Raw genomic sequence first — 16562 nt, forward strand, 5'->3', positions numbered from 1 at the left:
ATTTATCTGAATTAATTCTAAACTGAAAGCATTTTTCAATCCTTCTATTTCTCAACAGACTATACGCCTCTACTAAGTAAGCATTATTTTGTCAAAAAATGTCTATCATTTAACAAATTACCTTGTACCCACTAGCAATAAACTTTTATGAGTATCGCATTCTTTTTGAGTATCACGTAAAAAGTTCGGTTTATAGAGCTTAGTCTTCCAGTTTATTATTACCCTATCAATATCAAATTACGAAGAAAATTGTGAGGTCTCATACATGGATTGGCGCGATGTGCCATCAATAGATAGTTATGATCAAGACGAATCTGATAATGGATATTTAGCTTTGTTGGCGGGTTAGATTCTAAATTAGTTTGTAGACCGATCGTATGTGCAAAATTGTCGTTCGCTGCGGTTGAGAAGACAACAATAATTTAGAAAGTGCGAATGATGTTATGTCACTCCGAAAAATACTTTTTAAAAAGCGAAAAATCACAATAAAGACGTTTATTCACTAAATTACAAACAAATAATCTTGGTTTTTATATAACGTAATTGAGGAATGCCAAAAGAAACGAAATATTTTATTAGTGCTTTACTTATAACGACTGCGTATTTTCCTGGAATTAATATTGCCTGTGCAAATTTCGTAAAAGCATCAATTAAAGTTAAAAAATTTTTTCCATCAAAAATAAAAACATCCATATGTTGGCTTGGTGGCTGTTTCTGTCACCGTAGGAGGAACGTAAGGATTATGTCTTGAATATTTTTATTTTTACTATTGTTCTCATTTGCTGAGTGTCTAGTTTCATCGTCAGAGTCGTCTTTCGAATCATGTTTTGTCCAAAAGGATTTGGGGGTATTCAAGCAATTACTATCATTATCTTTTTGAAAATTTGGAGGTTGTATTTGAACATACATAATTGTTTTTTTTTTTAAATTCCGATTTGTCGAGCTGATCTTTCAAATTGTGTTGTCTTAATCTATCAAATACAGATTTCAATTTCTCTAAGTGTGCCTGAGGGGATGTGCTATGTATTAAAATAAACTATGCAAGTCTCGTTAGTCAAACCTCGTACTACGTTATCCATGACATTTTGGAAATTAGATGGACTATTTTTAAGTCCGAAACTCATACGTTTGATGTGAAAATGTCCTTGTGGGGTGCTGAAGGCGGTTTTGTCAATATCTTGCGGATCAATTTCTATTTGATGAAATCCATTAGCAAGATCAAGGTTTGTGAAGTAATTAGCTCTACCTGGTCTATCTAGTATTTCATGTATTCGTGGAATGGGATATCGATTTTGAATAGTCTTTTCGTTCAGTTTTCTATAGTCGATAACAAATCACCATTTCTTCTTGCCAGAAGCGACTTATTTTTTTGGAACAATCCAAATTGGTGAGGAAAAGGGGGATGTAGAAGGTTCAATGATACCTTCATCTAACATTTTCGTGATTTGTCTGTTTACTTCTTCTCTATGAATCTCAGGAATTCTGTAAGATTACGTATATATGGGTGTATCGTCAGTCAAGTTTATTTTATGTTTTATTTCATTTGTAAAACTTTGTGGTATACCGTTATGGTAGGAAGTTCCATATGCTGTTTGTATATTGAAAGGTTCTTGGAAAAAGCGTTGCTTATAACATTTGTAAGCTAAATCTGGAGTTTCAGAATTATCATTTATTTGTTCATTAAAATCATCAATAGCTTGATTGAAATTTACTCATTAGATATGAATTTAGATTTAGTATGAAATTTACCTGTGCCCGATGATGTGTCCATAGGTTCTGGCTTATAATTTTGTGAATTATTAGGTCTATTAACTTATTGTCTAGGAATGTTTTGACTTTGACAATCTAGTTGACGTTGTTGGTTTTGGAAATTCGTTTGACGGTTGGAATTTTGGAAAATCTGTTGACGATTTTGATATTGGAAAAAGGGATGACGCAGAATAGAAAAATTATTATTGGCCGCCAATTGTAAGAATTATTATTATGTTGAAAATTCAGTCTAAAGTGATGTGATTATTACTAAAATTGGCTGAAGAGATAGGCATTGGTTGTCTATAATTAGTTTTAGCAGAGGTCATTCTTAAACTAGGCCTAAAAGTAGTGTTTGAGTTTAATTGATTACTTCTTTGAGTAGAATACATGAAGTTTCCTTCCTCAGTAACTTAACTCATTGCTTTCTCTAAACTATCTAGTACTCTTAATCTAACATTTGTTTGTAAAGGTAAAGGGAATCCTCTTATATAAGTTTTTGAAGTCATTATAATTTTCTAATTGAATTATATGTTGTTAATATTATTCAGGGAATTTAATTTTGAAATAATTAAACTGCGTGCATCTTGGCAACGCATGCCAAAATTATATGGTGGCTCATTTTTGAAAGGTTTCAAATTAATTAAATCTTGAACAAGACAATCAATATTTCGTTGATCGCCAAAACTTAAACTTAAAGCATCTTTGACATCTTTTCATGTTCCTTAACTCTATATCTGAGCTTGTCCTATGATTTTTCCTAGGATAGCTTTTAATAAAAATGTATTTAAAGCTACGTCAGTTTCACTAGCAAAAACTGATATTAGACTTTCACAATTTCCATCGTCAGACGGAGTTGAATCTAAGTAGAGCTTTAGTAATTGATAATTAACTGGTGTAGAAGGCATTTCTAAATTATTATTACTATTATTGAGTGCTGATTTTGCAGGACTATCTGTTTTACTATCAAAAGTTAGACTTCTTTCTAGAATTTTTCTAAATCACTAATATTTAGGTCACTCATAAAATTACTATCGGAAAAGAAAATTAAGGAAAAATATTGGTACTTACAGGAGGACAACTTTTTTCATCTTTTAATTCTACTTCTTAATTCTAATTCTTATAGGTTTAATCGATGTAGTATTGAGCCCAAGATGTACTCTTCGTTTTTCTTTTCTTCTTCAAAGTGATTGATCGGTTCTGAACTATCTGGTTATTTCTGATATTCCCTCGAACAATACAGGTAGCTCGAATTAAACCGGTCAAAAGTTCGATATTTTCGGTTAAGCGTTAATACGAAAAATTAACTGCTAAAAGTTGAATCCCGAAAATCCTACTGACTGCGCCATTGATTTTATGACCGATCTTTGTCGTATCTTAACTTGCGCATAATTCCATTACTCGCGGATGTTATGCCAGAGTGGTCGGAATTATAATTTCGTGTAGGTATCAGATGAGTCTTCCCTTTTTCCTTCGAGTACATTTCGAGTATACTGTTCACTACCATTTTACGTCGACTAAAAGCTTTCAGTTGAAGAGATATATTTCCGAGAGGTCGAGAAATATGGTACAAAAATTGTTGCAGTCTGTGAAGTATACCATATCTGACATTTGGAACTGTTTGTTGGTAAGAATATTTGCATAGAGCATATTTGAAACTGAGACAACTGCAAAATTAGTGGCAGAAAGATTTCTTATTTACGGCGGTAATAGAATGGAAATAGGAGGTAACTAGTTGGGAACTTACTGAAACGACGAGTTTCTCATACCGCTAGTAAAGATAAATATTACAGATTATTTCTAGAATACACTATAGGAATAATTTCCATGAACAATGGGTCAGAAATTATATACATAATATTGCTACCGAAGGGGAAAGAAAGATAGTACCTCAGTAAATTATGTGCTAGTGTTATAAGACGGTCGTGGTGGATCATGGTTCTCTAGACATTCTAGACGTTTATGACACTCCAGTTTACCTGTAGTCTCGTTTGTTATAACACACCGAGAACCTTAATAGTGGGCTTACAAGAAGTATTTTGGGTATATGGGGAAAAAAAAATAAAAACCAGATACTTCTGTATTATTGAAGACAGAATATTTATTTAGTTTGTTCAAACTCGTTAGCTTCAGAACTGCTGTACTAAAAAGCGAAGTTGGAAGCCAAATGCTCACTTCTTCTTATGAAAAAATTAATTTTACAATTCTTCTTCTTCTTCTTCCTGCTGTGTATAGGCATCATTGCCTGTTTTTCTTCACATCATTGCCTCTGCTCAGTCACCTGGGAGGTTGTCACTCCATCTTTTCCTAGGTCTTCCAAGGCTTCTTTGTCCCGCTGGTGATTTGTCCCTTGATATTTTCACAATTCGTTCTTCCATTTTATCTTTCTATCCAGTACCCAGTCATTTCATGTAGCGAAAATTATGATTTTTAATAATGATAAATAACACATTGAAAAAGTGACGTAAACTGTTCATCTTCAGTCTCTGAAGACGATACTTGGTTATCGAAATGCGCGCCAGACAGTGTAATTGTGAGTGTTGGTGTAGTGATAGTGTATACAGTGTGTTTAGTATGAAAATTTCTAGAAATGTTTGCAAATCAGTAATTTCACGAGCCACATAACAAAAAAGTGAGGACTTCGGTCACTCAAGTCTGATTTTTTTCAAGATAAATTAACGAATGAATGTACCAATATAATATATAACTGACTAGGTAGAGATCAGTTGTGTTGACTGTATTAGATGTCATTTGGTTAGTAACGTAAGCTAAATGGCAAAACTTATTAGATGATTTAATTTATCTCCATAAAAACAACGAAATAAATATCGTACTTGAGATTTGTTTCGAAATCAAATTGTAGAAACAAAAATGTATTCAGCTATTAGTAAACTACATTACTTAATAACAGATAAGAAAATAACAAAAAATTATCTTGTAGCATCAATAATTCCAAATTCTTTATTAACTGGTCTATATCCAAAAATTGAATAAATTTTTAGGGTTCAATAAGTTATTTCTTGAATCAACTTGAGGTGATCCTATAGCAAATTATTTACATATGTATAGACTTAGACAAAGTCAACCCAAATCATTTATTTTTTTTTAAAGAATACGATTATACTACAAATAATGTCTCTCATGTCGAAGGCAATCTCAACGTTAAACTCAGAATTTCTTTAGGATAATTCAAACCCTGAATTCACAAAACGAATGAGACCAAATCTAGAGATTCAGAATAAACAACAAAATATGTACAATCGTTCTTCAGAAATTATAGCAAATCCAAATTCCAGACCCAAAAGACAACCGGTAAATCGTACCAACACTAATTTGAATCAACAAAAAACTTTTCGTTTTAACAGAAATCATATTTTCAATGAAAATTCACTTCTTTATCAAGAATATTTCCGTGAGGGGTTTCTGATTATTAAACTAACTACTGCCTCTAATTCGTATAATGGTGTATCAGTTTGCTATAAAAATGGATATAATAACAACAAGTCGGGTTTAATTACAATAAAAAAAATATTTATTATATTTTAGTTGCATTCCACTAACTTACCGGTTTCCACAAATTCAAAAAATTTATTATATTATAAATTATCATTTTCCTTGAACCCGCATCAAAACAAATTTTTGAAATAAAATGCAAATTGGTCAATACTAATACTATACTGGTAATTCAAAAAATAGGGAAACTTACAATTACCAAATACCTTGAATAAAATAATTGTAATGGGAGAAATTTTTATTCCAATATTAATTAACCTTTAATAATAGAATAAAACATTCTATAAATAAACAACATTTGAAACCCACATACGTGAAATCATTTAGGTCGCTATATCTATAAAAAAGAGGTTAAAGGTGAGATCGATGAAATGCTTTGATAAAATACTATACAATCCTGTAATTCTCCTTGGTCGTCACCCATATGGGGAGTTCCTTCAAAAACTCGACACTGTTCTATCCCAGCGTTTACCCATGTTCCATCCAGGTAGTGAATTTTTCTATTTTCTTCACGAAATTTCTCAATTTCAAATTCAAATAATAAACTGTTCCTTAGAACTTTATCCACTGTAGGTAACTCATTTTGAAACGCTAGTAGAAAAATAGGAAATTACATTACTATTTCGTTTATTATTGATTAGCTCATCCCAATTGTTTTGAGCTTCATCATAATCATCATTGATGCTTTGTTGTTCAAATTAGTATATATTTTATATGTCAAAAAAATAAACTTATTCATTTTAAAATCATCTTACCTATCACATTCAAAAAATACCGATCAATTTTATTGACATATTACCAGAATAAATGGTTACTTTGATTTTTTGATATTTCATCCACTGTGTTATCACCACCATTATTTTCCAGTGCTATTTCATTTTGTATACTATCCTATTCTTAATTTTCGTATTACTTTTTCTGGTTTAGTAATGCCTCGAAATTGTCATCTCTCATTTTTCAAATTACATTGTGTTCTGACTAATTCTGTAATTAATTGTGGCAAGGTTCAACCAATTATACGTCCTTCGTTTCAATTCTCTTCTCTATCTGTATTATTTTCCCCCTAGACAGTAACTAGCTTTCTTTGTTAGCCACAATCCCTCATTCTTCATTTCTATTTATTTTCTGCACTACTTTTCCTACCTTTCTTGGTTTTACTTCGAATACTCAATTTCAAGCCATTTTCCTCCAACGTCCTGATTTTACATAATATCACCGTAGCGTTCGTTTTAAGTTACCTGCTTACTTTACCTCTTTTTTTCTCATTAATATTTTTTTTTTCACTTTCAGTCTCCCAAAATTTCTATATGTTATGTTTTTAATTTGTATGCCTCGTTCTTCATTCCTAGTTTATGATTTGTATCTTGCGATTTTTTATTCCTTCAATATTTGCCAGTTGCATTATAATAACATGAAGATTTATATAATTTATTTATATTTATATTGGTCGATATATTTGCACTATATTGCAAATATATCGATATAATAAATCTATTTCCATTAACAAAAGTGGATATCTCCTTTATCAGCTCCTATTCTGTTGAATAAGATTGTTTTATAGAATATATAGTGAATAGTCAACATCTTTTCTGTCCTGTCCAGTTCAGTTTAAAAAGTTTTGTTTTTTTTATCATGCTATACTAATGTTTTAGGTATTTCTGGCTTGCTGTGACAGCAACGGTAGCTGGTATTCTCTGCGCTTGCTCACTTTGGAGGAAGCACAATCAAGGCAGATTCTGTTGTAAGGATCATAGTCGAGATGAAAGAGCTTCTGAACAAGACTCAGTTACTTCGTGTTGCCCTCCACCTCAATATAGTAGATGTAATAGCTTCCATCAAGCACCGCCGCCTTATTCCGAGGTATTTGCTCATTACCATATAAATATCTTTTTTTTCATAAACATATCCTAAAATTGGACGTGTCTGACACATTTAAAGAGAATAATATATAATACTTCTCATTATTATTTACTGTATGATTCGATTTAACAATATCCAATCATTCTGAGGATGAACAATTATTTTTATTCATTTCAGGTGACCTCCAAACCTGATTTATACCCTCTAGTTATTAGCTATAATGCTGAACCAGTAACAAAGAGTAACAACAGTTCTACTGGCTATTTGATGGTACAGTATTTTAGAAATTTCATCGTGAGGCCTGCCGGTAAGTACGTATTTAAATAGAATTTCACAAAATTCTTGTTATTAAAAAAAGTTTGTAATGACTACCCTCAACTGCTCACGGTTTTTAATTTTTTGCCCATTCAGTCCATCGATCTCATATCATTCTGTCGACGCGGTCTCTCCAATATTGTCGTCTCATACAATATCCGGAATTTTCAAATTTTCTCTTATAGTTTTGCTTCTTATTTGGTCTTTAGACTGACTTCTTCAATGGTTGTTAATGTTTTCTTCTCTGCCGAACTCATCATGTTCTTTGCTTTTGTTTTTTTGCGCTTCGAGCTTCCCCTGCATATGTGAGTATAGATGTTACGATTGTTTTTTAAATGCGTACTTTACTATCGGTGGATATATATTTGTTTTTCCATATGAGATTCCGCATAGCCAGAGAATCTTAAGGCTATTTTTATTTCGGTTCTCATGTCTTGTTGTAAGTTTCTGGCACTCCTAATTATGTACATTGCATACATTGGTGAATGAAGTTGTCGTTCACAGCTAGTTTACATCTTGTAGGCCCTTTATATTTTGCAATATTTCACATATTTACAAGAAAATGATTTTTGCTATTTATTGAGTTTCAAGTTAACAATAAACCGTTTATTTTTTAGGGTCACTGTCGGCAACCAGTACGATAGACTCCCTAAGCTCCAGTTTTCTATGCAACGCTGTTAACGAGGTACTATATTAAAATAATGTGAATTTTACAGAAATATATTTTTTAAGTTTGGGAATTTTGATAAAGACCAAATTTGAATAGAATTAGAGACATTAGGTATGATTAATTAATTAATCAAGATAATTATTGTCATATATCAGGAATTGTACTTTAACTACTAGATAAACAAAAAAGTAATGACTCATAGTATTAAAACAGTTAAAAAAATAAATACAGGTTTTTGAATTAACATTTCCTCATTACAGAATGTAGCATCAAATGATAGTCTAATGTGTCACAGTTGTAACTGTAGCAAATACCTTATCTATTATCAAAAGAAGTCGGTGGAGTGTTTTATATTTTTAACTTGCCTCCATGAAATGAAATCCGAAAACTGCATCGATAAAAATGGAAATATTCTATTTTCGATAATTTATTACAGCTAATTGAAAATGTGCTAAAGTATTACTAGTCACGACTATTGAAAAAATAGGAACCCATTACGGGATTTCCACAATCTCACTAAACACATTTATGTTTCATCTATAATGATGGCCCACGGTATGGAACAAATGTCTATTTTCAGTATCATAATAATGAAAGTTAAAACTGTTCACTAGACTATTATTGTGGAATTTAGATTCTGTTTCAGTGACCATATTAGTGACAATATTAATTTAAAGTTCTTCCTCTGCGACTCGATCTAGGACCCATAAGCAAAATATATAAATATTTGTCGTTCATAACTGATTTGTTTTGCTTGGTGTAAGCAGCACCACCTGCAGCACGAAATCTTATTAGCGGTGCAAAATAATGTATTACTAACAGGTTTCTTGAAATCTGAAAGATTTCAATTTACGATGAATGAGTATTTTAAACTTTTAAATGATCAAAAATATTCAAATAATGTGCTTATCGGAGGTATAATCATTTAAGCAGCATTAGGTTATAATATGCTTTTAAATAGCTTGTTCTAGGAAAAGTAAAAAAGGATTGAAAATATAAACGAAACAAAATTGTGTATGTACCTGAAACTACACATGCAAAATTGTTATCGATATGGTCAGGGTGGACATTTTAAGAGAGTCTGATAAAATGAAACTGATATTTGAAATTTCCTTTCATCCACCAAAATTGAAAATGGTCCATTAAAGGTACACTTGAAATAAAACTTATACTATTCACATCGAATCTAAGCGACACAATAAAGTGAATTGAAACGGTTTATTTCGGTTTTTACATGTGGTTGATACTTGATAAATTTTAGACGGCTCATATATAACCAAAAATTATTAACGTTCATGTTTACTCTCGATTCCAGGCGAACTCTATTATACCTCCTCCTTATTCTCATATGGGTAGCTTAGAAGAGATAACAACTGAACATCTAATACAAAATGCACAACAACCGCTAAATCAACGAAATTTACCACGTTCTGCATCTTCTACATCTAGCAGGGATTACTTTCAGGTAAGAATCCAGACAATTGAAATTAAGTCTGTCACTCGAAGTTCACCCAATAAAGTCTTTAAATAATCCAATCTTGTTTGCTTGGACAATTTTTTCTCAACAGTTCAACAATTGAGAATTATGAAAGTAACGATTTTTGGTTACTTCGTTTTGAAAATTAAGCGATTTAAGATTTTTTGTGTGAATCATCCAATTCCTCTTTGGAACACTCTTTCGTCTTTCGATTATCCAAAAACCAACAATATAGGAAAAAAATGTTTTTCGTCTGAATAGTGGGTATATTGCTATAAATTATAATGTTTGGATATTTTATCTCATACTTTCCATTACATGTAACTTACTCGTGAATAAACAGAATTATTATTTGCCAATAAGAAAAATGAATATGTATTTCATCAAAAACACCAAATGACATGTCAATCTCCTCACCCGTCAATGTCTTGTCACATTTTTAAACCTAGGAGTGAAGTGGTTCAGAAAATAGAGACCTAGACTTTGATTAAAGTTCGAAAGAAAACTGCCCTGTAGTCAATAAAAATGTGATTTAAAAAAATTGATATATGGCGAACTAGTACAAAAAAATTAAAACATGTATGGAGAACCTAGAATTTAGAGTTGTGAGAAAAATACGAATTTGAATTAATATCAGCCCTTGACTAGTAATACACTTATCCCAATATTGAATCCATGACTAAAAGCATATTAGAAGGTTTTTTCTGGAATGACTTTTATCACATTTCTTATTAGCGAGCAATGAGTGGATGTATGGGAAAGTAAATAAAAGCTGGCTGTTCACATTATCCACTAGAACGTATATAGTTGCTGATTGACAAACTGAAACAGATTAAAATTTGTTTTCAATTATCTCAAAATATGATTTGTATATAGATAGGGCCCATCTAGATCAATCGTATGCAGCGTGAATAATTTCTATTATTAAAATTCATTCATCGTATGTTTTTAGCACATATTATGGAGTTCGATTATTGACTTTCACAACAACTAACAAATTATTTAAATGAATATAATAGAACAAGTCATATATAATCAAAATATTCCACTAAACTAAAATCTAGAAAACCCAAAAACAAAAGAAATAATATTGTGTACCAAAGTACCTCATCTTAATATTGGAAAAAAGATTGAAAATTCATTAATATGGAAGAAAAAATAAAATAGCATTAACAAAATGATAAAATAGAAAAAAAATACATTCAATTATAAAAATTTAAGAATTCTTAATACAGAATCAAATACAAAAAAAAGAGAATTTTTAGAAAATAGGAACAAAACAGTTATCAATGATGGACAATTTGAGTGAAATATGTCAGACTTGTAACTATTAATAATTTAATGGAATATTTCAAGAAGTATCAAATAAAAATTATGTAAAGTGTCGTTTTCTTAGTGGCAAAGTGAAACAAGAAGTGTACATTTCATTTATTTAATAATTTTATCCTCATTATTTCTTGACGATTCTCAAAATAATTGGTTTATGAAATAAAAAAATATGATTTATAAATAAAAATTTCAATTTGGTAACCAATTATTTTTGCTCAACTGATTGTTATGTTTGCGTTTGTTGTCGCTTTTTTTGTAAAAAATGCGCTGAAAATATAATATATACGTAAATGGTTGAAGAAAATATTTAAACGTTTAATATGTATATTCCGAGCTTTCAAATACTTATTTATGTATTCATAATCGGGATTGAAATTAAGATAAAAAAATTGGTTTTCTTTCGAAAAGTATCATACTCATATAATTCAAAAATCAATATTCAAATAGACACGTGACATCAATATGAAGTTTGTTGATTCTTGTTGCTATTCTATTTGTTTTCGGAAAAATTCAATGCTATCTAACCAACAAAAATTTATACCAATTTGAATTTCAGCAAGAATCAACAAACTCCATACTTGGGGTACCCGAATATTAATTTTTCCAAAAGAAAAAAATCAAATCAACATGTGGACTTATTTCTATAATACAGATTAGTGTTGATTTTTAGTTGTTCAGTTTCTTAGGTATCCTCATCGAGAATAATCCAGAACCATTCGTTGATCTCATGCAGGTAATCTGCAATTTTTAGAATTGTAGATTTTAATTACAGATTACAATATGAAACTATACTGCAAATAGATCCACATCTCCATTATACTGAAGCTTAATTTATGCTAATCGCCACAATTATAGATAGATATTTATCCCATACGAATGTGAAAACTTAGAACATAAAGGACTGCTACCTATCAAGATTATATGCTTCAACATTTCTCTAATAATTTTTACTAGGTATGACACTACGTTTTCAATTTTACATTTAACTCATAATCATAAGTTAATGGAGTATAAGAAAATAAAGAAAGTAAATCAAATATTGGTGAATTTCATTCACAGAGAAGTGAATGGGGACTGAAACATTTTTAAAAATATCGAGAACCGATAATTATCGAACATTCTCTTACTTTTTGAACTAAATGTTTTTTCAAAACTACCTTAATTTTGTTCGATTTTCTTTATGTGTTATTAACCATTAAAACCCCTTAGCTTAGATTCATAGCATTTAGATAATAAACAGTTTACTTAATAAAACCGAATTTTTCAGCTACAACAGAATTCAGAAAGTCCCAATCCGAGTTTATATTCTCAATCAAGCACTCCTTGCTTAGCACCAGTTACTCCAGCACATCAATTATTGAGAACTCCATCGCCAAAACAGCAACAGCTTCCACAGCACCAGGTTCTCTCAATACGAAATAATCCTTGCTACGTCGAAAATAGCACAACGAATAATACCTTGGATACATCTAGTTCAACAGTGCCAAATAATGAATTAGGTATTACCAGAACAGGTACAACACACATAGTCACACAATGCACCTACAAGAAATTACCGAAAGGTCGGTATATACAATTACAAGAATCTATTGTTAAATCTTACGCATGGTATACCTAACATACTCAGGTTCTTGAGAAATAGAATTTTTGAATGAGTAGTTGTCGTTCATGACGATGAATAGAAATATTATCAAGTGATTTACTTCAGTAAAAAAGGTGATCTATTTAATTTTCTATGAAGTTAATTGAGTCCAATATTGAAAATAATTTAAATTTACTTATTCCTTGATAAGCATTATTTTGATTTGTTTGGTTTGGTGAAAAAAGCTAATACTTCCGTGATTCCGTTTTCAACTGTCGTTGCAAGAAAATCGTCGTTGACTACCATTTTTCTCTTGGTTTTTTTAGTCGCAACGGTTTTTCTAGTAACTTTATATGAGATAGTGTTGAGACGTGGTATAGATCATCAAGTTCAAGCCATATGTTTTTATTATTTACCGTCGGTTTATATTCTGTTTTTATTGCAGTTTTTCCTGATTTTCCTGAAAAGTTTAATATTAATAGTGCGATTCTTTTTTTTGAATTTGTATAGTTAGTTATCAATTGCTTGGTACCTATAATAATTTATAACTAATTTTCAAAGTACATAAAGTTTTTTTAATAACATAATTTGACAGAAGAGAAATATTCAATTTAATTAAATGAGCATCAGTTGAAATTAAAATTTCAAATTAAACGTTTGATTAAAAAATCAAGAAGGTGATTATGTCCCTTGGTGGCCATTGTGGAAAATCAGAAATAATTTTCAGAAATTTCTCTTCCCCATAACTTTTGTACACTTCCCGACAATTACTTGTCACAATGGGCCGACTGCATTTTTGAATTAGCCGACTTGTATATATACCTACATTCTAGTAGACACATTCATAATTTTATATGCAATAGAAAATTTTGGATTTGTAAGAGCTTCGATATTCTTGGCTCTTCGTCAAATGTAATGAATCCAAAATTTGTTTATTGATAATGGTTGACTGATCCAATTGTTGCCACCCTCTTATTAATTTACTTAACTTTTCTTGTCTTCTTCGCGAATATCTAGTCATTGATCTCGTCCCAAAAATTTTTTTAATCACAAAATCTGGCGTTTTTCGCGATTTCAGAAACCTTTGAAAATCGAATCAACTTTTTCCATATCTTTAGTAGAATTATTCCGACAGGTGTCGGGTTAGGTGTAAAACTAACTTCTTTGTTTACATCTGGATTCTATTCTGACTTGTTTAATGTTTCTATATGTGTTAAGTTCCATACGTCCTAAGAAGCAGCTATTATTTAAATTGTGATGATCAAATACGATAACCTCTAGCAAGTGCTAATACGACATGTTTGATGAATTTGCTCTTATTTTTTTTATATTTTTTACTTTGTAGGTAGAATAGAAAACAAAAGTCAAAATGTCTGTGATGTTCCGGCTATCGCTTCCACAAAAACGAAGCAGCTGCAGAGACACAAAATAACCAAGGAAGATTCGGAAAGTCAAGAAGATGATCCCAACTTTTCTGATCTATTGAATCTATCGGTGTGCTTACCGAGTAGCGTTCCGCACTTTGAAAATCCTATCCAGACTGTACCCGAAGATCTTCAGTATAGTGTTACTAACAGTATAGGTAAAACTATTAGAATTCTTGTGTTTTTGAGATATGATGTATTGAAATATCGGACAAATTTAGCATCGCGCATTAACAGTTAGATCTTTACTTGTTTTTAAATTATAAATTTGTTCACATTATACGTAACATATGATAACATGTTGGAAATGATTTAATTTGAAGTTGTGTTTCATCGATTTTTTGAAGAATAACTGTGTTTTATATTTCGGTTCGCAAATTTAAGTATAAAATTATTACGCGTCCTGATATAAACATAAAGATAAAAATATTGATAAGGAAACTTTCTATAAGGATACATAAATGCACAGTTTTTAAAATATTATTAGACCACAATTGAAAATATTCAATTCAAAATATTATGTCTGATAAATTATGAGTAAATTTTATTTATTTATTTCAGCAAATCATATGTGGGTAAATAAACAATCTTTTAATCCTACATACATTGCATTAAATGGAACTTTCTTTTTTAAAATGAATGGAACACGTAAATATGTGGTATCGTATCTAAATATTACAAAACACATCAGAACAATTTCTAGAATGATATATATGTAAATTTCCAACCAGACTGAAACAGTTTTTGTTTGCAATTTTACAATGGAATCGACAACAATATAAAATAGGTATAATTATTGGGCAAAAATAGAAAATTTTTGAGTTGACGCCAAGTATTTATTTTTTGGAAATCCAAAGTTTTAATACCTGTTTCTTTGGTATTTCGATTTGTGTTTTTGCATATAGCCACGGCATAACCTGGTATTAGGATCTTAGAATAGAAAGTACGATCTTTAAAAATAAAACAATAACAGTTAAATCAACTCTACAATAGTCTTGATTAATGGCTAAGCTGCTAAGAAAAAAAATATAACAAACACACAAAAACCCGGTAAATACGTACCACTCTAACCTAATCTCAATCTCCCAAAAAATAAACTAATTGTCAAATAGATTTTCAGATATTTTGAAAGGTGTTATGGATTTCTTGGAGATAATAAAGGAGATAAAAAAATTCATTCAGTTTAGACAATTGTATTGAGCAATATTATAAAAAAAACTTACAGACATAACTGTAAGAATTTACTTAATTTGGAAAATACTCCAAATAATACATATTCATTTAACTATGGCATAAAGAACGTGATAGAGAATACGTACTCATTAAAAAGACTATACATATAGCTACATATACTGTATATATACATATACATATACCAAGCATGTTAGCATATGCTACATATAGCTGCTTTTACTACACGCCTAGCTGTACAAGCACTTACACCTAAGTAGTCTCCAACTTGTATTAAAAAACTTCCAGTAGCATAGAAGCGCAGCGTCAGCAGCAATTGTATCATGGGAGACAATGGTTGGTTTCTTAAAAGTATTTATAATTATGCATATAAAATGAAAGAAAAACATAAAATTTAATAACATTATGAATTTAACAACTTACCTATCACTCTCAAATTCCAGAACTCGTTCTATTTTCTCCGATGTTTGCAGAGCGGTATTTTTGCTTATTCGGAAACGTCGAAAAACATCAATCTCTTCAAGAGTATCAAAATAAATTCCCCCGTGGACGAATTATACGTTCTCGCAGCTCTTCATTATCAGATTCTGAAGAATCTAATCTGTCAAAGTGATCTAGAAAACGGGTAGTTCGTATATTTTCTCTAATAGAACCCAATAAGTCAAATACAAAATAATTTTAAGACACTCAAGTCAGCAACGACTACAAACAAAACAAACGAACTTTTGCGGTTAAGTATCACCTAAAAACTTTAGGAAAGGTTGACAGTTGTCCTAAAGTTAGGTATTTCTTACAACTGTTAAGTATTACTTAGCGTATGGTGCAACGCAAATTTCATTTAGGAATTCCTAAATCCGGTTTAGGCATTACTTAACTAATATCAAAATATTTTATTACTCAACAAATTCTCTTCTTAATTGAATACATTTATTACAGCAAACCTGCAACGTCTCTAGACCTTTAAAAAAAGTTTCTTCTTGTTCGGTAATCCTGACCTTCACAGCTTTTATTACCTCCTCGTTGGAAGAAAATTTACGACCTTTTACGACGTCAGACGGAGCCATATCTGGTGAATAAGGGGGGTGTTCTAATAATTCAAACTCTAGATCACGAATTTTTTGCTACCCTTATCCAAAAAATCAATCATGATTACTCCATGGCAATTCCAAAAAACTGAAGCAAGAACTTTTTCAGCAGATTTTTGGACACTAAACTTCTTAGGTCTTGGAGAACCAAAGTGTCGCCATTCCATCGATTATTGCTTTGTTTCTGGATCGTAGAAATGTACACAAGTCTCATCCATATTAACAGCGGTTTAAGAAGTCTCGTTTTCAAATCGAGTACAGATCGAACGCTTTTGGTCAACAACGCATTCGTATGAAATATTCAGTACTTCAGATATCCGTTTTAGCGCAATTTGTCGGTCATGAACTACATCAATATTTTAGGGAA

At 30.8% G+C, this 16562-nt stretch overlaps 1 protein-coding gene across 12 annotated transcripts in view; it reads left to right on the top strand.

Moving 5' to 3' along the window:
* LOC130894006 (uncharacterized) overlaps positions 1-16562 on the top strand; it is a 37165-nt gene that overhangs the window by 16434 nt on the left and 4169 nt on the right. For 4 of the 12 annotated variants that reach the window (XM_057800500.1, XM_057800501.1, XM_057800492.1 and 1 more), the window contains 6 exons: positions 6915-7122; positions 7300-7429; positions 8055-8122; positions 9423-9572; positions 12181-12475; positions 13841-14077. In XM_057800500.1, coding sequence (XP_057656483.1) covers positions 6915-7122; positions 7300-7429; positions 8055-8122; positions 9423-9572; positions 12181-12475; positions 13841-14077 — 1088 coding nt within the window. Of the gene's footprint in view, positions 1-6914; positions 7123-7299; positions 7430-8054; positions 8123-9422; positions 9573-12180; positions 12480-13840; positions 14078-16562 lie in introns of all 12 variants that reach the window. The other 8 variants (XM_057800498.1, XM_057800496.1, XM_057800495.1 and 5 more) reach the window with 3 other exon arrangements.

The sequence above is a fragment of the Diorhabda carinulata genome, chromosome 5 (genome assembly GCF_026250575.1).
Source record: "Diorhabda carinulata isolate Delta chromosome 5, icDioCari1.1, whole genome shotgun sequence".
In the NCBI taxonomy this organism is placed as follows: Eukaryota; Metazoa; Arthropoda; class Insecta; order Coleoptera; family Chrysomelidae; genus Diorhabda; species Diorhabda carinulata.